The 21,943-nt window shown below is 40.2% G+C and overlaps 1 protein-coding gene across 7 annotated transcripts; it reads right to left on the bottom strand.

Moving 5' to 3' along the window:
- Positions 1 to 174: 174 nt before the first annotated feature.
- Positions 175 to 19,854, bottom strand: AASDH (aminoadipate-semialdehyde dehydrogenase). Of its 7 annotated transcripts, XM_081875683.1 has the most exons (16): positions 19,669 to 19,852; positions 19,164 to 19,350; positions 18,411 to 18,662; positions 15,706 to 15,826; positions 14,545 to 14,855; positions 11,544 to 11,736; positions 10,420 to 10,661; positions 9,657 to 9,763; positions 8,631 to 8,803; positions 7,129 to 7,321; positions 5,800 to 5,915; positions 3,927 to 4,689; positions 3,188 to 3,351; positions 2,100 to 2,225; positions 1,255 to 1,386; positions 175 to 582 (listed from the first exon to the last, which is right to left on the bottom strand). In XM_081875683.1, the coding sequence occupies exons 3-16, from the start codon at positions 18,638 to 18,640 to the stop codon at positions 193 to 195; spliced, it is 3,261 nt and encodes a 1,086-aa protein (XP_081731809.1). In that variant the 5' UTR covers positions 18,641 to 18,662; positions 19,164 to 19,350; positions 19,669 to 19,852; the 3' UTR covers positions 175 to 192. The 7 variants fall into 7 exon arrangements, 6 of the variants coding, with proteins under 6 accessions (XP_081731809.1, XP_081731808.1, XP_081731811.1 ...); XM_081875682.1 differs by lacking the exon at positions 19,669 to 19,852 and having other exon boundaries at positions 19,144 to 19,350; XM_081875684.1 differs by lacking the exon at positions 19,669 to 19,852 and having other exon boundaries at positions 190 to 530.
- Positions 19,855 to 21,943: the final 2,089 nt, after the last annotated feature.

Here is a 21,943-nt window from a genome sequence, read left to right as displayed (position 1 = left end):
CTTTTGCTGAAGCCGGGAGAGCTGTTCAGCGCCCCTTCAGCCAAGCGGGAGGAGAAATGGAAGGGGCTCTGTTTCTCCTGCCGCTTCACTGAAGGGGCACTGAGCAGAGAGGGGGAGAATAGGTGCATCCTATGGTCGGGTGCATCCTATAAAGCGAAAAATACGGTACCAAAAAGGGAAATTTTAGGCACCTTATTTGGTTTTAAAAACACATAAATCAAAGCAATAAATATAGTTATTTCTACAGCCTACAATGATCGTTGTTCCCCATACAACAGGAGATGAGAACACTTCTCCTGGAAGCTTCTCTTCACCTTGTACAAAGCCAGTCTTGGCATTCAAGATCCATATTCTGCCATCTGTGGATGCCACTGCCAGAAGAGTTTCATCTTGTAAGGCAGGATGATGGAAAACAAATGGAATTGCATATACAGTTGATGTTGTTTCAAATTTCCACAATAAATTACCTTCCGTACTACAGCAGTAAGTAAAGTTGTCATGGGATCCAAAAAATATATCGCTGGAAAAATCTGAAATACATGGCGATGAAAAAATTGGTCCATTGCTGGAAAACTTCCATATCTGCGTGACAATTGAGAAATTAAATAAGTTATTGAAATTTCTATTAGTGTCAGCCACATGTTTTACTGCTGCCACAAATGAGTGCCAGCCTTCGTACCTCCTCCTCACAAATAACTTTACAAATTATACAATTTGAGGCCTAATCCAGCAGACTCACCTTTTTCATTTCACCCACATGCATTCATTAAAATATTCAGTAGCTACTTCAAGTGAAGCAGCTATCACAGCTCAAGCAGTACACAGAACTTTCTTATCACCTCATACATATTTGCATATATTCCATATATTCTGCTGCCAAGTCCTCAACTGAAACCTCCAAGTACATGCATGTGTGAATTAGGGCTTGAAGATGAAGTCACAAGAGTCCAACTAGAAAACTCAAAAGTGAGTTTTGGCTTGTGGGCCAAAACTTCCCAATCCTTTGTAATGTGATGCACTCTGGTGCAAAAATGACATGAGGGCAATAGCAGACATGCCTGGTCCCTGTGTGAAACAGAATGCTGGACTAGATAGACCTTTTCTCTGCTCCAGTGTGACTCTTCTTACTTGTGAAAAAACAGATTTACATAACACAAGCTCCATTGGGCCTGTATGGATGCTAGAAGGTGTGAATTGAGTTAATTCTAATCCAAGTTTTGAAAACAAGAAAAGGTAATAAAGACAGGTGCTTACCTTTTCTCCAAAGTGGCTAAAGCAATATAAATTTCCATCCACACATCCTACACATACACAGTCCTTGTTGCAATGTGGTGATGAGAAGATAGGTTTTCCGCAAAAGCTCTTCCAGATTGCGTTCCCCGTAATCTGAAAATGCATGCGTGAAATGTATGGTTTTAGTACATCCCATGGCTTCAGCTAATGGGAAAATGAACCAGCTGGCCAAAGACATAGAAGTATCTGATACTAGGAAAATGAGAGAACATTCTTCCTTTAGCATCTGAGTAGCTGCTCCTACAATGAAGATACTTCATTACTTCTAATTCCAATCCATTTGGAATTTGTCACTAACAGTATGAGGTGTAAGTAACAAATGCAGTAACAAGCGAACTAACACAGCTCTCCGTGTTTCCCTACTTCACAGGCCCCAAGGTACATATTCTGCCATAAAATGGAAGAACGTACAGCTGAAACAAGGCAATGCCATCAATCAAGTTAAGCGATTAGGGATGGTTCTCCTGTACTAGAGATATATGTTGCTGAAGAAACTGGCCATAGTTAAACTTGTCACCACCTTACAAATCACATAGGGAAATGGTTCTGAACTAAGCCAATGGAATTTTTTAAAAAGTAGTTTTTTGATTCCCAAACAAGTTCTGTTTGTGATGGCGTTTCTTGTGTTGAGTGTATGCTAACACAGCATGCATTATCAAAACAGTATGGAGGCTCCTCAGGGTTATTTCTCTCATTTCACTGTCTCCCAAGCTGCTGTTGCATCTACTATTACCTCTCCCCACCCTGAGTTCTTAATTCTCCATTTGTATTATTTCTGGACCATAAAGAGCAATAAAGTTACATACTGGATTTACAGCTAACAGCAGCCCTCCAAGTGTAGCAATATACAGGTGATGTGGTAACAGATTTAGGTGAGGAGAGGAAAATACAGCTCCAGCTTCACTGTGTAATTTCCAGACACACTCTTTCTTCTGTCAGCATAACAGAAAGACAAATGCAAGTTAATGATTCCATTGCTCAACTAAATGTTAAAGTGCAATACACGGTATCAAAATTCTGCAAATTGGTACAGTGTTAGCATGTGTTCCACTGTGGAAGAATCTTTGTGCTTATTTGGGATGATATTTATACCCAAAGTTATTACTATTCAGAATAAAAATACGGGGTTCACAGTTCTACCTCATAAACAGCATTAGACACATTCAGCAGCAGTAGGCAGATAACTACTAACCGTTCAGCTAAAAAGGGGAGGGGTTGCATGCCATACCGATTCTGTTGAGTGGTAACAATTATGGAAATAGTGGTGTGGTAAGAACTTTAAATGGCTAAGATGTTAGGGTTGTAAGCACCAAATAAGCCGACCACATTTAAAGCAGGTCTAACTACAGTGGTGCCTCGCAAGACGAAATTAATCGGTTCCGTGAGGCTCTTCGTATAGCGGTTTTTTCGTCTTGCGAAGCAAGCCCATTGACAGCTTAGCGGATTAGCGCTATTAGCGGTTTAGCGGCTTTTAGCGGATCAGCTGATAAGCGGCTTAGGGCTTAGGAAAAGGGGGGGGGGGAGGCAAAAAAACCCGCAGGAACTCACAAGACATTTTCGTCTTGCGAAGCAAGCCCATAGGGAAATTCGTTTTGCGAAGCGCCTCCAAAACGGAAAACCCTTTCGTCTAGCAGGTTTTCCGTCTTGCGAGGCGTTCATCTTGCGGGGCACCACTGTAACTGGGATTTTAAAAAGCCCGTAACAGCTGGCGGTTTGTAGCTTTCAGTTTCTTACGGAGCTTGAGCTACATTTTACTAACTTGAGTTAAGACTGCAATTCTAAATTACCTAGAAGCTCCACTAAAATCGAAGGGACTTGCTTTGCGCTATATAGATATTAGATATAGGAGGCATTTTCATTATTTCTTATTGGCCAAACATTCATGACTACTTACATAAATATCTAAAGCGTATACATGACGGTCATGAGATCCAATGAAGACTACTCCTGTGGAAGGATCCACAGCTGGAGAACTTTTCACAGCATCCTCAGTTGCAAATGTCCAGTGTGTTTCTCCATCACTCCTTCTGAGGACATATACCAACCCATTATAACATCCTGCAGATAATCACAACCACAGAAAGCAGATATATTTGGATAGGCACTGAATTCTTTAACTGTCCACAAAAATACTGAATTTTTGAAGTCCTCACATGCTTATCGTTCATTCAAATACAGGAAGTCCATTCAAAACACCCGTGGCATTCTTTATAAACTGGTCTCCATTGATGGGCACTGCTTTTCATATGCTGAGAACACTACTAGCCCATGGTACATCCCACATTTATTTATTAGGGGAAAAAGAACTAAATCAGCTACTGAACTATGAAGCGGTCTTACAAAATCACTAGTTGTTCAGTTACTGACTGTAAGTTTTGATTAGAAGAGCAGTGGGTAAACTCTTTTGGCCCATGGACCTTATTCACTCTTGTAATTGCCCCCTCCCCGCTGATCAAATGATCAACCAGCACCATGTCTTTTCTTGTTTTGTTTCTGCCACTGCCAAATTGGCTAAGGCCTTGAGGGAGAAAAGGAACAAAATTGCTTGAGGGAGCAGGTAAGACCTGCAGGCTGAGGCTTAGCCACCCCTCGCTTAGAATGCCAAAGGAAAGAGAAAAGCGACAAATACGTACCAACAACAAGGAAGTTTCCGCACCTAGATATGCAGGTGGACGACTCAATGCGATCTGCAAGGTTTCTCTCCCACTTGACTTTTCCTGAATATAGGTCAATTGCTTGAATCACATGAGAATGTGATCCAATATACACAAAGGCAGATAATTTTTCGGTGACAACTAGTGGAGATGCATCCACACATTTGCCCAGGTCCGACTTCCATCTGAGATGCAACATTAACTTTTCAGCCGTTTGCCCAAGATTCTCATGTACAGGAGTGTTTAGTATAGAATCATCTTCTGCCATATTTGCACTGCTGACAATTGTTTTATCCCACACACTCGGCAAAACTTTGCTCTCTCCTGCTTGCTCTGTATTACTGTGGTTCTTCAAGGGGTCACCCATAGACAACAACCGGTTTCCTCGGGTCACGGCAGTAAATCCAACAATATTTGATTCAACTATTGGGGATCTTTCAGGTTTTAGTTGCACATACTTTTTACTGGGCTCCTCTTTGCTACTTTCACTCAGCTTTCTTTTTACAGCATTGTTACAGCTTAATTTCAGGTTTTCGCTTGGGAAAACTGTTTTTAAGATATGCCTGTAGACATCTTCGATGGATCTACTGAGAATAATTTCCAGGAGGCCAGGGACAGGCTTGCCTACCATATGTTCAATTTCATCATGGAACTGTAATGATTTTAAGGAATCCCCGCCACTGTGCAAAAACCGTGACTTTTTTAAAATGCTTGCGGATTCATCTGGGACATTCAGAACAGCCTAGGGGGTGAAAAGAAGCAGCAAAACATGTAACGCACACACTTTTGACTTTGATAATGCCTCTTTGCTTGCCTTGATGGAGCGGTGTGGCTGCGTGCATAGAAACCTTTGGCTTTTGCACAGCTGGAAGGCAGCATTTTGTACCGATGGTTCTGCCCACTTCTACTCGTTTTGTTTTGTTCAGTACTGGCACATTGCCCCAGAAAGGTTGCCCGTGTAGGAATGGAGTCCCTTTTTTAATTTAATTTAATTTATTTATTTTAATAAAAGTGTTTATATTGCCTTTTATATACTGCAATATTAAGGTGGTCTACAACAATAAAACATAAAAGAATACAAAAAGAGTACAAAACAATAAAGTTCTGCCCATTAATTTCAGTATGAGTAACACTGGATACAACCCAAAATCTTGGCTCACTCCAGATTTTTTTCTATAAAACAGGGCAAAACTTGTGGGGATGAAAGGAAAAGGAAGCAATTGTTATTGCCCCCTTGCTCTTACACTGAAATAAGGAGACCCTTTCTCTGTGCTCACTTTATGCCAACAACCTGGGTCTGGGGTCTTGAACTTAGCCAGGGGCATCTGCTGGAACAGAACAATATAATCAAAACTGTGTGTACACATCTTAAGAAACACAGGGTAAAAATTATGTTCATCTGTATGCAACTCCAGCTCATAAAAATTAGAACCTAAATATATTAGGAAACACCACATAATGGCGCTATATATATACACACACACACACACACACACACACACACCCCTATGCTCCATTTACTCCCATTTGGCAAGTACTGATATAGTTCTTTTAGTTTATGAAATGGTTTTCTGAAAGTTTTGGTTTTGATAGATTAGATGGCAGCAAGCCAATCTGTTTGCTACAGTTGTTTACCAACATTTAAGCCTTCCGGGAGGGTCAGTAGGGGAGAGGGATAATTGTTTCCATATACCGTAATTATTGCAAAGCTGTAGTAAAACACCAAATTAATGTAGGGATTTATAGTATATGCTGCACATGCCAAAAAATATTTAGACTATATTCCTCTCCCGCATTCCTAACATGTATGGAAACTCAATTGCTATGATACAGATGTAGCTTAAAACACTACCTTCCATAAATGCTGCAATCTCTCCCACAATTCATTCTCGTTCAGCTTACTGTCACTCCTTCTAGAGTTCAAATGGCTGCCGTAAATCCTGCTCAGCTCAGACACATCCATTTTGCCTTTGTACAAAAGAAAAGGTTTTTTTAAAAAATTATATGACAGGTAAGGATTTCAACATATTTGCTAAGGCTCAGAGTTTCACTAGGTACAAATAGGCATGCACATCTATTTTACTACAACGCAGACCTCAAGGACAAAGTACACATTATGTTACCTACATTAGCAATCATGCTGTGCGTATTTTTAAAACAAAATTTCAGAAGCAATGCAAGGGAAATGAAAGTCACTGGAAACACAGCATTGTTGGAGGTTTACATCTTCCAGTTATGATCTTGGTAAACGAATCCTCAACTCTCACTTCCCAGCGTGACAATAAGCATTAGGGAAAAACCTCACATTAATGCCCATGGGAGTTTCTTTCCTAATGCAATCCATAATAATAATAATAATAATAATAATATTTTTATATTCCACCCTCCCCAGCCAAAGCCGGGCTCAGAGCGGCTAACAACAGTAAAATGATACAACATTCCAAAATCAGTTCATTATAAAATCAGTTCAAATCAGATTAATGGCAACCATTGGGCTAGAGTTCTGTGAGGATTGCTAAAGGCCTGGTGGAACAGCTCTGTCTTGCAGGCCCTGTGGAAAGATGTCAAGTCCCGCAGGACCCTAGTCTCTTGTGACAGAGCGTTCCACCAGATCAGTTCCACGCCTGATGGAGGAGGAGTGGGGGGGTGGTGGTGATGAGGAGGTGTGCAAAGACCACCACCCATCACAATTCAGGCTAGCTCTATGTGTTTAGTGAAGCTTTACATATAGCTGGTCCTTCAATCTGTGTGGCAAACCAGTTCTGAGTGTCAAAACTGTTTCTTATATGTCTGTTGCTCCAAGAAAAAGGATAATTAAAGCTCTGAGTATGGCTCTGCTTTTGCTGAGATTCTCTAAAGAATTGGATACATTTGGCTTCTACACAACACTTAAATACAACATACACGTATACTGCTTGCAAAGTTACACTGCAATTATAGGACAGACTCCCCAAGGAGACTTGACAAGTGAGATTTCTATGTAATCGTTGCTGTCATGTTTAGACCTTTTTGTGTGTGTTTTTTCCAGACTTTTAAAACTTGGTATGCGTGGATGTTTGCACTGCATCGGTCCTGCATGCTTTTTTAAATAAATATACTTTCAATTTGAGCTGATTTTTTAAATGGAAGAGTGCTTAATATAAATTATTAAGGACATTTATTTAAACATAATTTATCTTACCATGTGATGTGAATGGTAAAGTGTCAATCAGCAACACCTCATCTGGGACTGCATGGCTAGGAAGACATTCCTGGAGTTTCTTTAAAATGTCTCTTTTTTTAAAATTGCCTTTGGGCACAACAAACAGAATTAATTTTTCCAGTTGATACCATATCACAGCACATGTTTCTGCTTGACAGCAGCCTTCCACAATCTGAAAAATAAATTGATTACTCTGACTTAATCTAGCAACAATTACAGAAAACTACAACTACAAGCAACATATAATGGAAGTAAATCAGATGTCTCTATTTTCCTCAACTCTTTCTTCATTTTATAATTCAAATCTAATTTAGTGACCATAAAAATTATTGCACTGAAGAACTAGCAGAATATGTAATTTGAAAAGCTTGGTGGATGTTATTGCACTGCTGGACCTAGACAATGAGAGATGCATAAGCACTTTTTATTGAACTTCTATTTGTGTAGGAGTCTATAAATATTCCACTTACACAGAATGCTTGAAAGGTAACTATTTGTCAGCTACAGAGAAAGGCAGGGGAGGTGGGGAGAAAACGCTGGCAATGAATACAAATATTTTAATCATGAGATAGTCATATCATAAATTCCTATCACATGATGTGAATGGAAAGTCAATAAATACTGTTGGCTTTGAGTATTGTTTGATTTTTTCAGTATGACTGAAATAACTATCTTCCGGGGGGGGGGGGGGAAGTCTAGGCCACTATTAACCAGAGAGAATAATTTTAGAGCTTCCAAATGCATCTTCTATTGGGAGTTTTCTGTAGAACAATATTCTACACCGTGAAAAGAAGGTATTGAATCAATAGCAATCAAAGAAGAGTTACTGAATACTCAATACTATTTCAGAAAAGTACAAATACGGATGTACAAAAAAATAGAGAGGGATGAGTAGAGAAGACAACGGCAACAGCCTTCCCACTAGTAACACAAGAAGCACAGGGCTCAAGCAGAAAGTTTTCAGTGGGTACAAGGCCATGTACCACCTTCTGAAAGCAGACTGCTTGCTCCTCTTCAATGCCATGGCTATCAGAGGGTTTGTGCCTGTATGTTACTCTCTGTTACCAACATTCAAAGGCAGAATAAAGTTATGCATGTGCAGCCCTCATTCCCCACCAGAGTTGGTATGGGAATGGGGTCTAGATTTTTAAAGGCAGGATTTTCTTGCATATCTTGGGGAACCCTTTTGTCTAGAGAGAACCCTTTCAATCAAGTCTCTTGCCCCATTTTGCTGTCCAGTGTATCCACATGAATTACGAATTGGGGAAAGACCATCAAAAGGAACTAATCCCCAGGAAATATGTCACGATTCCATCTTGTACAACAATCTTGCTGCTCCAGTTGCCTATTTCAGACAGCCTTCAAGGGTAGCCCTATGTAGAGTTAATTGCAGTACTCCAGGCTTGAGATCAACAGGACAAAGATCATGACCAGGCTCTCTCAGTCTACCTAAGAACTTTGATAGTTATTTATTACATTACCTGCTGTACATATTCAATACTGAGGCGCTTGCCATGACGTTTAATTTGATTATCCTTCCGCCCCAAGAATAACATTTCGGTATCCTTTACTCTTACGAAGTCTCCAGTTGCTCTCATTGTGCCCTTAGGTAGTGTTACTTCATCATCAAGAAAGCAGACACGTTCCTCACCTCCTGTTCAAAAAAAGATCATGCAGACCAAAGTGGTCCACAAGCAGACATCAAGAGCCAGAAAGATGGCTAAAGAGCAGGTAACAAAGAAAAAGAAAAAGAAAGCAAGAGATATGCCATACAGCTGGGGGAAGGCACAGTTTTTTAAAAAATCAAATACTAAAAGTCTGAAACATTTACACTAGGTGACTAGAATGGATACAAAAGCAACATCCTGCCTGATTATTTAACATTTGCCTGATGCTGTCTTTAAAAAGTTGTCTTAGGATAATGACAACCAAAAATACCACATTTTAATTTGGATGTTCCAGTATGTTATGCCCAGCTAACAAGAACAGGAGACAAAAAACTATTTTTAAAACAAATGCCACTATCTATGTTATTCAAAGGCTTCAAGTCACCAGTAAATAAAATCACAGGGTTGTTCCCAGAAGTTCTAAACACAGTTAATAATAAAATAAAAGCCCTGCTGGATCAGAGGAAAAGTCCACCTAGTCCAGCATCTTGTTTATAGTGCTGGTCAACAGAATGCCTCCAGGAAGTCAGAAACCTTTTTACAGGAGAGTGCTGTTTATGGCTTCCCATAGGCAACTGGTTTTATTTGCCATGGTGAGAATAGAATGCTGGTCTAGATGTACCTTTGGTTTGATCCAGCAGCGTACAGTGCATGATAGGAACAGCCTGCTCGCTCTTCTCCAGCATACTGTCTTTGAATATGGGGGTTCAAAGTAGCTATCATGACCAGCAACTGTTGATAGATTTGTCTAATCCTTTTAAAGGACCATTTAAGCCCATGGCTTTCACCACATCTTCAGGTAGTGAACTCTAGAATTAAAAATATTAGATAGAAAATCACCTATGAACACTTGACCTTCACCTTCTTCAACGGCAGAACCATTAGCATCTTTGACTTCAACTATTGTTCCAGACAGTGGGGTTCCCAGTGGTACAAGGGAATCAAATCTAAAACCAAGGAGAAAAAAGGGGAAAGTAATGTAGGAGTAGGAGACAGGGAGAGAAGTTCTAAAATGTAACATCGAAAGTGAAGAATCCAGGAGTACTCCCAAACTAAGTACTTGGCCCTCTTGGAGGAATGCAGCTCTGTCCCGGACCACCAGTCAGAGTTGCATATTTCCCAAACCGTGACACTTGTCTGGTTCAATTTTCAACTTATTCATTGTCATGTACCCTAATCTAGCCCCCAGACATTTGTTCAGATTTCCCACTGCCTCCCTGGGATTAGGTAGAAAAGTGTTTTAAAACTATGTCTCATCTGCATGTTGATAACATCTCAGCTCAAACATCATGTAGATGTTAGAAAGCATCTCTGGAAAAAGAAATACGCCAACAACCATTTCTGACAGATGCTTCAGCTCATGCAAATTATTTCTTAAGATTAAAAATGCAACGCAAGTACTATTCAAAACGTGACTACTTCTTTAAGGTCATTTTATCCAAATGTTAAGGGCCTGCCTTTGAAATTCTCTCTCATATCAAACACCCACAGAAATCCACTAAGATCATTCCATCTACAGAGGATTTGTACTACTAAGCTTTTTATCATTTATTCATCAACCAAAGTGTGCATGCAGGCAGCAAAACAGAATGACATTTCCTACCGGTGATCAGAACTAAAAACCTCCTCGGGAACCTTGTAGCATGTGGCCCAGCAGGAAACTTCTGTAATACCATAGATATTAAACACGTGTGTTTTGTTTCCCTGTCCTCTCCAGCTTCTTAGCACATTCAGTCCAGGAAATGCTTCTCCACCGAGAGCTAAGATTCGCAATGAAGTATCAGCAGATAACACTGTTGATTTAATGCGCTGAACTCCAAATCTGCGCAGAAGTGTGGGTGTAGCCTATGCATTATAGAAAATAAGTTTCCAGATAAGTATCTGCCATCCACCAAAATCTATTTCTGTTACTTGTACTACCATATACAGCAGAAACAAGCAACTAGAAGCCCTGTGGACAGAATTTAGACCGCAGCAGACTTAGGGCCCCTCTAAGTGAGAATGTCAGCACTGTAACTTTCTATGTACTTTGTGCTGCTTGGAAACTATTAATGTTGGATGAAAAGAGAAATCAGCAGGATCAGTTGTGTGGCTACTGAGAACCCATTACTGGTTCTGCTAGTTAAGGACTATGGTCATATACACTAGGTTCTCAAGATCTGGACACCTGGACACTGTCTCATGATGCTCACAATGAGTGCTAGGGCTTTAATTCACTGCTGGAAGACAAGCCATGGCCAAGTGGCCTCTTTTCTCTCTGAGACAACCCTACGCAGAAACTCTGCAAACTGCAATTACTCAGTGACTATTCTATGAGTCAATGTCCAAATTTTAAGAAGCTGTAAACGAAGGTTGCATATATCCTAAGTACACATATAGCTCAAATCCAAAATATTTACTTGGAAGCAATATGCTGATTATTTTTATTATTTATTTATTTTTACTCATTTAATAAAAGCAGGTCAACTGAGTCTAAAGCTCATGTGGAACACTGACAGAAGCTACACTTGGAAAAACAAACACAGCACATTCCACCCACCCACCCCCCATCCTTTTCTTGATGATCCTTAACATGCCAGTCTCATTTTTCACAGTTACTGCACATTTTCATTGAGAGATTTAAAAATGCAAAAAGACAAAATGACTGTACTGATTGATCATCATTGTATTCTGGTGTTGTGCAGAAGCAGCATTCAGAGCAAACAGTTAGCACTTCTCGTATCTTACCTGTAATACAGACACTCTGTGGTGCTGAAAAAGAGCCTCAGACAAGTCCTGTGGCATCATTTTAATCAGGTTAGGAACTATAAGCAGGGAAGCCCCACTTGCCAGAGCAATGAACAGCTCAATTACAGATGGATCAAATGTCAGGGGAGAGGCCATAAACACTGTATCATCTGGTGTAATCTTAAATACATCTCTAAAGAAAAAAGACACACAAATACCTCTTCAACCATCGCATGCAATTTGGAATCCAAAACTAGCAATTTCACAGATAGACCCCCCACATATCTAACAATGGAGATGTACAGAATCATGCAGGCATCAAACAGGCCAGTGACACCCCCTCCCACCAGTATAAGAGGGCATGACAAGTTGAAAATGCTCGACTGCCCCCTACCCACTTTCATTTCCTCCACCTGGACTATTCAATTATTCTGTGGGTCCAGTTTTCTCTCTCCCTTAGGTCTTTTTGTTCTCGAGCTCTGACAGGATATATCTTTGTTTAAAATCTGTCAAGCTTGAATAATTATTTTCTATAACCTAGAATGTTTCCTAGACTTCTTTTAAAAATAAAACTCAACATGAAACTGGAAGGTTTGCAATTGATTTTACTTTAATTGCAGGGAAATCCCAAAGCACAATAAAATGTTGTAAAATTAAACAAACCCAGCACAGAATGAGGTTAATTTTAAAGGGACATGGTGGGTGACTGTAGTCAAATTCTTCCTGTCCCACCAATAGCTTGTTTCCTTGTAGTTACTCCCCCCCCCCAAGCTTTTCCCCCTTAGTCATAGTCGCATCTGGTATCAGAGCACTCATTTGGGGAAAAGTGTCTGGGGAGAGGGGCTGTGGGCAGGTAAAGCAAATCTGTGGCCATGGGAAGTGTTCTGTACTCCTCACCCAGCAAACCCTCAGCTCAGCCAACTTTCTATGTGATTGTGGCAGATCCTGAAATGCTGCTATCACAAAAGGCAGGGCACAATTGACTGCTGTAGGGTACAATCCAGCCAAAGCCGAGCGCTTTCAAATTCCATGTATTTGAATGGGAGAAAAATAAATGGAACCTAAAAGCATAATGAGTACCATGTTAGGAAATAAACTGAAATGAAGAAAAGAATACAAAAACTAAAGTGTTTCTTCAAGGCTGCCTGTGCTTTTTGCTTTTTTTTAAAGAACTCAAAATGGCTTAATTCACCCATAAGAAACATATGGTTTATTATTTGTGTTATGAAAGCAGGGCATCCAAGAAATCAACTGGAATTACAACAAAGCTCTTGAAAAACAGAAATTCTGTTGGTGAGGGGAAAGATAAAAGTTTTAAAGACAATTAGAAACATCTTTAAAAGATAGGTTGTGATTAATATGAAAGCAACATGCCAAGATTATCTATCTTCAAAAACAACAAAAGATATTTACTCCTTACTCTGCAAATTGCAGATGCAGTTAAATAACTAGCTGAAATACCATATACAAAAAAAAAAAAACCGTTTTCCAGGGGATGTTTCACCCATCCATCACTTGGTTTGGTTTGGGTTTTTTACACTCGATTACTGCCAACTAACTTCTTTCAAAAGCACAGCATTAGAGGTGATGGAATTCTGCTTGTAGTATTAAATCTTGGTGGGATAAAGTGATGAATATTGTGTGAACCAGCCCCAAGAGACACCAGTCTAGGAAGTATCTGCATTGCTTGGGTGATACACCTGTATTATTTGGGATCTTCAGTTGTCTCTTCCCCCCAACACACCTGCTGATTAAGGAAGTAAAAAACACAAGCCCACAAAAAGAAGAACAAGGAATCTTCCTAATAATTTCTGCCCAATTCATTTTTTTAAAAAAAGAGGTCCATATTTCTGTGGGAGCTCATATTTCATTTATTACCAATTTCTCTAACAGCCTTGTCAAGCTGAAGGGGACTGGGAAATCAACCAACAGCAGACACAGGGTTCTCCTGGGAAAATCTGTACTCAAATGAGACATCAGATCTGAAACTCAACATTTGTTGCAAGGCGTATGAAGTTGCAGTACAGTAGTTTTACTCTTGCAATGTTCAAGCATACCATGCCATCACAAATAAATCAATGGCTGAGGTTTGCACATAACACTTAACTATGGTTTAGTGCTATGTAAATGATTTTCCATGAGTCTGATCAAATCATCAGGCTCATCCACTCCCACCTTCTCCTGTGCAATGAGGAGGAGGTCTACAGTATTTTGTTTCACTTTTAAAGAATTTGGCATAACATTACATATGAACCAAGGATTTTGACTTAAACTCTAATGGTTACTGAAAAAAGCCCATTTCATTATCCATGGTTTGAAGTTTACTTGCTTAACAATTAACTACTGCTTGTTTTAAACCAAGTCCCTGGTTAATACTTGCTAAGCAGAGATTCTTTGATAGCAAAATTAAGTTCTCTGTGAGAGAGGGGTGGTGGTGGGGTGAGTCCAGCAGGTAATCAGAATTCATGGAGGGTCTTCCACATAAACTGCAGTTTAGCCTAAGTGCGGTTTAGTCTAAGTGTTTGTACAGATGTACATTTTGACATCTGTCACTTATACTGCAATTCCATAGCCAATTCCCTGACAGTAAGACCCAATGAACTCAGTGGCACTTTCTATTCAGTAATATATAGCATATATAGGTATACTGTTTGTCCAAAATATGCCAAACTTTCACCACCCTGACAATGTTAAATATTAATTACAAGCATGCTATCAGAGCACACACAAACTACCACCAAACTCATTTAAAAACAAACCTAGAGTTAAATGAGACAGGCAAAAAACATGGTGTTATTCTGATACAAGTTCTCAATTCTGAATATTTACGACAAGCAAAATTTGGTGACAGCTATGGCAGAAAGTCATCAGGTATGCTGACTTTGATCCCGTGAAAAAGAAGACAGGCTATAAATGAAAGCAAATAAATAAATAACCTGGCCTTTAGCTAGTCACCTTTATTTTTAAGTCTATGGAAGTTTTTTTGGGAAAAAGCACTTACCGAAGATGAAGAATATTTGGCAGTATACATTTATGAGGTACCCTGACAATTTTAGGGATCCCTGTTGTTCCAGATGTATGTAAAATGTATGCTATGGAGCATTGCTGTCTGACATCCAGCAGGTCTTTGAATGGTTTTGTCTCAAGCTGGTCCAAGGCTCGTGTCTCTAAGCCACTTGGCACGGCGTAACTTTCATTGTTATTGTTTAAATGTTCAATATTACTGCCCTTCCTCTGGAAAAGAATCAAACCAACTTTTGGTATTTCAAAGGAATTATGGCAGAACAAATGCCCATGTGCTACTGTGAATTTCTGAAAGAGAGAAAGAATGGTTTCAATTGAATAATACTCGTGTGCAAATACTGTTGTTCTTTTCTCTACAGTGTACAGTACTCCTATGAGAAATAAAAACCTTTCTAAAGTAATAAGAAAATTGGGATACCTAATCTGACTTGAAAGGCATGAGACATTTTAACCCTAAGGGTGCACCCTAAGAACTACTCCACAACAAGTAGACAAACCAGGAGTTTGCTACAGCCTAGTGAGTTCAATGGAATTTACTTCCAGGTATACTAATTTAATAAGGTTTTGAATTTTGTTGATTCTTTCCAACCTGAACAGGCAAGTTTTCATTTTCTAAACAGATGTACAAATTAATGTGTATGCATTATGCCAGGTTTACATATAAAAATGAAGGTGACTGGGTTTTAAAACTAAGCAAATAAGCATTCAACTGCAATAAGAACCTAAACACCTTGCAGGATCAGACCAAAGACCCAATTAGGCCAGAATTCTGTTTTCACAGTGTCCAACCAGGTGCCTATGGGAAGCCCATGAGAAGGAACTGAGCCTAACTGTAGTCTTCCCCCTTGTACAAAGAGTTCTCCCAGAAACTGGTGTAAAGAGGCATGCTGCCGACAACACAAGGTATACTAAGACTAGTAGTCACTGATAGTCTTATTCTCTTTGCAAGTCATCCAAGTTGATGCCATCACTATCCCAAAGATTTTTACTTAGGAGTACATCCCACTGAACTCAGCAGGGTGATTTCTAAGAAAACAAGCAAGATTAAGCTGTATGTTTGATAAATGAAAGGTGAGGTGTAATTCAAAATCTCATTTTAATATCCCAATTAAAACATGTTGAAAGCTTTTGCACTTACATCAACTCTGTCTTTCTCCACAAGGACATATTGGAAGTTACACTTTTTCATGAAATATGCAGACAAGTTTGGAGGGGCATCTGGATCAATAGGGGAATAGGCAGCTGGCACTTGGAGAATTCTAGCAAAACAAAATACTTAATTTAGCAAGCGTTCTAAATTCTAGCAAACACTCTAGCAAAAATTCTCAGCAACCCAAACAGAAAAATCTACATATTCACAGGTTTACATTAAAAATAGTCTTTTTGCTAGATGTTATGGCATTCGGAGTTTACTAACATAATGAAACAATTATTTTTAGGGCCAACTACATGTGATGCCAAATGCATTACTGCTAATTACATCAGATGTATTTGTTTAAAAAATTGCACAAACTCATCATTTTTATCTGGATAGCATGGCGAGCCAAAGTTTTGCCCTTACTTCCATAACTGATCTCTCCCCCATGCTGCAATTAGCAAAGGGGGGGGGGATCTCCCAATGACACCAAAACAAAACTTCCCCTCACCATGTATCATGGGCCAAATAAAAATCCCCTCCTGCACTATTAAATAACCAAGAAGCTCTGACATAATTAGTAGCTCCTCCAAGCATTTATTCATGTCTAGTTGGACCTTCAGGAACTGCTCCATGTGTTAGATTTCCCCCTGAACACACATAACCTTTGTGAATAGGATGTGCACATCTTTGCATAGGAAGTACGTAATATGACACAGGCTTTAGTTTATTGTACAGGCAACGACCGACTGACGTGTGCCCAATCGGCGCGTGATTGCACACAGCGCTGAACACAGAAGTTACCCTAAAATATCACTAAAAGGGCGGAACAGGAGTGGGGTAGAATGCTTTGCGTGGGTTCTGCCAACATGTGGGGGCAACGAACAGAACCCCTGCCCCAAAGGAGTAGGGAAATCTACTTGGGAATTTCCACAGATCTTTTCTGTCAGGCAAAGTGAAAATGAATGACATACATCATAAATGACAAATGTCAGATTTTCTAAGATTTTTGCAATTGACCTAAAGGCAGAAAGAAAGCCGTTATCAATAAATAACTCAATGGGTGCATGCATTTGGAGGAGAAAATGTGGAGGAGACTCATAAATGCCAAACACATTATAATTCTATTTTCATTTGTTGTGAGATTAGCATGCGAACTGCATGAATCGCTTACCTAGTAACAAGACATCAACTAGGTATATAAATATAACCTATCATTATTTCAGCCATCTCTTATATACCCGTGTTTCAAAATAGAATTTCCCAAAAACCCTACTCAATGATTAATTTTTTAAAAAGCTAGCGTCAACTGCTGACAAGTGAAAAATGAACTAGCTAGACTACTCCAGGTATGTTACATCATCCTAGCATCTTAGTTTAACATTCCATGCTTCAAATCCAGAAGTGAACATTACTACCTGCCAATCAAGACTGATATCAATGTCAACTGATATCTGGTGGGAAGAGGAGAGTGTGGGCTGGATTCAATTTATTTTCCCTCCATCTCTAAGCAAGTGTTATGAGCTGTACTTTTGGTTCCAAAGACAGTGAGGGGAACTGCGCATTTAACCCCAAAAACTGGATTAAGCCTGGAACTGTACATGCAAAACCAGTGTATGTGCAATAAACTGTGTAGCACACACACCAACCTGACAAGGGATGTGCATGTCACTATCTGCTTACACACCCATCCACCCCACGCAAGATGCATTGGAGCAAACTGCAACTTTTTCTTTCACTTAAAAAAATTGAGAACATGTTACTTAAGACAATTCTCCAAAGAAATTCATACCTAAGGGTACTACTGTCCTGATTTACATAAAAAGTTGTTTGCACCCAGCTAAGTCATACTCTGAGTTACCCACTGAAACCAACAGATTTAAGTTAGTCATGCCTTAAATCCATTGGTCTAAATGGATCGACTCTGAGCATCACTTAATCCAATACAACTGATTATCTACAACTGCTTCAATTTCACACTTTTATAAATGATTACACATGGATACCAATAATACTCAGGCTCTAATCTTGTGTTTTGTGGGCAGCTTCACCCATATGATTCAGCAAGCTAATATTGAAACAGAGAAATTTCATATGTTGTAGGGGAGGTAACTGTTCATAACGGGGGGTGGGGTACAGAATTCTAGGCTTGGGTGCATCCTTTTGGATCCTGTCCCACCAAATTAATAGCAGTTTTAGGTGAGCAAAGCTACCTGAAGTAACAAAAGCCCAGTATTTTTAAAGACAAATGGGTTTGGTTCATCAGTGTGCTCATCACTCCATCTAGTGGCTTAAGTTACTGAACAAAACAAATCTTAAACTGGTGTGGAGATTTGGTTCAAGTGAAATCCTGTAAGCACTTTTCTAAGATTCAATGGGACATTCTTCTGAGTAAGCATTTATAGGATTTCTAGAGGGGCAACTGTGTTAATCTCTGGATGAAAAAACAAGGAAGTGTCATATAGCACCTTAAAGACTAACAAATTAGAAGTGAAGCGTACAAGATTTTATCCTGGGCACCAGCCCACTGCACGTTCACCTTTAAACCATAGTTTATCCTGTGCACCAGCCCACTTTAATGCAAACAGACAATTGTTTTAAAAACTAAGCTAGCTTAATGCAGTGACTGTAACATATTCTATATACAGTATAGCATATATAACATTTTGTACTCATGCTTATATATTAACAATGTATAGAAATAATACCCTATAATCCAAGAAGGCAGATTTATTCCTGGGTAGCAGTAGAGGCCTATTTCAAATCGTTCGGTGAAATTACAATGTTTCTTCAGGAAACCAGTAAGTTCTGTGGCTAGGTTAATAACCGTTTTGTAAGTGTAGATAACTGGAACCTTACTGATGCATTCATCAAAGCATACTGCTCTTCTCTCAGGATATAAACTGGCTGCAGTCTGAACAATCTCGTGAAGAGTCATTGCCAATATTTATACTGCATACCTGTAAAATAGGAAATAATAAATATTTTTAATAAAAAACCCTTGTAAAACACAGCATACTCTCAATATAAATTTGAAAGAATGTGGAGGCATGCCTGTTTCACAAAATATACATAATACCCATTTATCAATTCTGATGATTATCCCAATTCCACTCCCAACATTTTTTGCCATTCTGAAAGAACAGTTGAGATGCTTTAAATACGATCTATTCTTCCAAGTAAGGAGAAAACATGAAAGCTATATTGCAATTTTAAAAGAGAGAAACAAGCATTTTCACAAATGCATATACAAATATTTATCTCTGCGTATCTAGGGTATTTTAAATGAAACCCTAAACTAATAGTCTTCAACCTATTCCAACCTGGGACACATTTTTAATCCAAGGAAGGGATACCCATGTAAATTAACAACTAATTCAGTCAAGGAGGTGCTGTGAGTAAAAGGCCCAACGCTCCATGGGTGGCTGCCAGAAGTTTCACCTGCTGCAAAATGCTTTCACCTGGATACTTGTTTGGAGACAGCCGGCCCAGTCCTATTACCTTAGTGGTAGGGAAAGTTTTTCAGGCCAACGGTGCATTTCCTCCTGATAAATTCTTCAAAGGGGTGCCTGTACACGGCAGCAGTGGGCATGGCCATCTCACAGGTTGGACAATACTGTACTGTAGTGTCTTTCTAAGAAACTGCAGCTGTCGAAAAGAACAGGAAAACATGTAACCACCAGCAGCTGTACATCAAATAATAGTCACAAGTTTGTTTGGTCGTTTAAAAAAGAGAAACAAAGCATGGGAGATAGCTCAGTAGTAGCATGAGACTCTTACTCCTAAGGGTTCTGGGTTCGAATCCCGCGTTGCAGAGGGTTGGTTTAGATGACCCCCCCCCCCCCGTGGTCCCTTCCAACTCCGCAAGTCTATGATTATAAAGCACATCCACTCTCTTGTCAAGAAGGGAGAGAGGGGAGCTGCGCAACTTCGACCTACAGGAGGCTCCCTCTCCCTATGACTCACGGCGAAACAGCAGCGTTCAGAAAACGAAAGAGCCGCCTTCACTACCACCGGCTTAATACAAGATGGCAGCCGCAGAGTGAACGCTAAGCCGTCGGGGAACCGTTTATTATGCGGCCTGTAACACGGCTTGGCCGGCCCTCGAGTTGCTCTGTCGTTCCTATGGCAACTGCGCGCGCACCCGCCTGCTCCTTCCTCTTTCCCGCCCCGCCCCCGCAAGCCATTGCAATCGCTCTGTCGCCGAACTACAAGAACTGAAAGGGGACTACTCTGCCCCGCCCCGTACTTAACAGGCCCTGCTGCGATTGGTCAATTTCCCCCCCCATGGGGCAGTTTCTGTCCTCAAGACCGGAATGGAATTCTTCCGCAGCGGCGGCGTCTCTCGATTGGTTGAGGGGGAAGGCCGCATTTTGATTGGGTGGAGGCGCGCACCTTCCTGGCGGCTGGGAGGGCGTGACGCCATACCGTTCTGAGGAGGAGCGTGGGTTGCCGTCACTTATCGCCCGTCTCCCTGCCCCCTCCCCGCCCTAGGATACCCGGATGCGTTGTGCCGATGCTTCGGAATGCGGGGTTCCCGCGTGTCTTCGAGGCTGATTGCACGTCTGATTGAGATCAAGCGGGCGCCTGCGCTGCACTTCTTTCGGCGCCCGCAAAAAATAAGTAAATCTTTGTTTAGACAAGCCCACCTAAATAGCAAAGGAAATTTTGATCTGTTGCAGCATTTTAACTTCGCACATTGTACTAAAGTACGGCTGTGAATTTTTCTCATACGTATTATTGCTTTATATTTTTGTACACCAGTTCGGGTTTTTTTTAATCAAGCGGTGTAATAAATAAACGATTAAATAAGTGGTGCCAGGAGTAATTATTTGCGAGCGTGCGGACCGCTCTGGGCGGAAGAGTTGGCCTTGCTGCCTTCCAATGTAACGTTTGTCCTGCTGCTTCCCCGTGTTGCATCAGAAGCAGCAAGGAGCATAAATTTAGCAGCCTTCCTGGCAGAATCCGAGACCAAGACAAAGAGACAGTGGAAGAAGATTGGAAGAAGTTTAAAGACTATCTTAATAAACATTATAAAATTAATGAAGGCTAGAAAGATATGGGTTTAAAAATTAGTGGTTTGCAGGGGCGTTAAGGAAAAAGAATAGAATTATCAAAAACTATGGGAAATATGGGAATGGATTTGCTGATAAGATAAATGAGATTAGAATACAGAAGGGGGAGGTGTGAGGAGGTCGGGGAAATTAGGTTTAGAATATAAGGTTTGAATTTATACTTGTTTTTGGTTTGTTGGTTTATGTATGTTTTTATTGTTGTCTGTGTTTATATGTTTTTATTGGAAACTTTAATAAATATCATTTTTTTTAAAAAATAAATTTAGCAGCCTTCCTTTTACCGTGAGAGGGAGCGCCCCGATGGTCAGTCTCAATGAAGACATTAACGAATTTTAGCTCTCCTGCTTGGGACAGAACAAACACACCCTTTCGCTTCTGCTGTGGGATTATACATCTTGGGCAGCCCTCTTCTGCCTCCCCACGCCACAAATCAAGAACGGATTCTGACTTCTGCTGGGACCCCAGTCCTTTGCTTTTTTGCTGCCTCCATCCCCACCCCCTATCACTCATCTTGTGCTTGATCCTTGGGAGATTTTTAAGCAGAGGTTGGATGGTTGTCATTCATATTCTACCTTTCCTCCAAGGACCAGAAGGTGGCATTCATGGTTGTCCACTTCCCCATTTGAGCCTCACAACAATTCTGAGGTAGTGATTAGCTCAAGGTCACCCAGGGAGCTTTGTGACTTGAGTGGGGATTTGAATCCTTGTTTCCCCATTTCCTAGTCCGCTTAATATATTTCCACCTTACTCCACATTCTTGAAAAGATATAGAAGTGAAGCGGTGGTGGTGTTTTCCACATGGGCTAGAAGCTTAATAGGTCTCTTGTTAACAGTCTTCTATAGTGCCTTTAAGATTAACCAGTATAGACTGCGATCCTATAAACTTAACAGGGTCAGGGAGTAAACCCCATGGAATTCAGTGGAGCTTATTTCTCAGTAGGCATATTTAGGAGTGTAGTTGTTTCTTGTGAAGTGCAATCCCATACATGTCTGCTCAGTTAAGCCTCAAAGTGAATTCTACGTCCAACAAGAATATTTGTCAGACATAACATTTGGAGGTGTATAATTTTCTGGACATGATGAAACAATGGTGAGGGAAGTATGTGTTAATGTTCCACTAGTTACTATTTTTCCTTGTTACAACACAGAAATGATACATTTTGAAG

Source organism: Podarcis erhardii (genome assembly GCF_964252035.2).
Source record: "Podarcis erhardii genome assembly, chromosome: 9".
NCBI lineage: Eukaryota > Metazoa > Chordata > Lepidosauria > Squamata > Lacertidae > Podarcis > Podarcis erhardii.
This window is presented reverse-complemented; position numbering and strand designations above follow the sequence as displayed.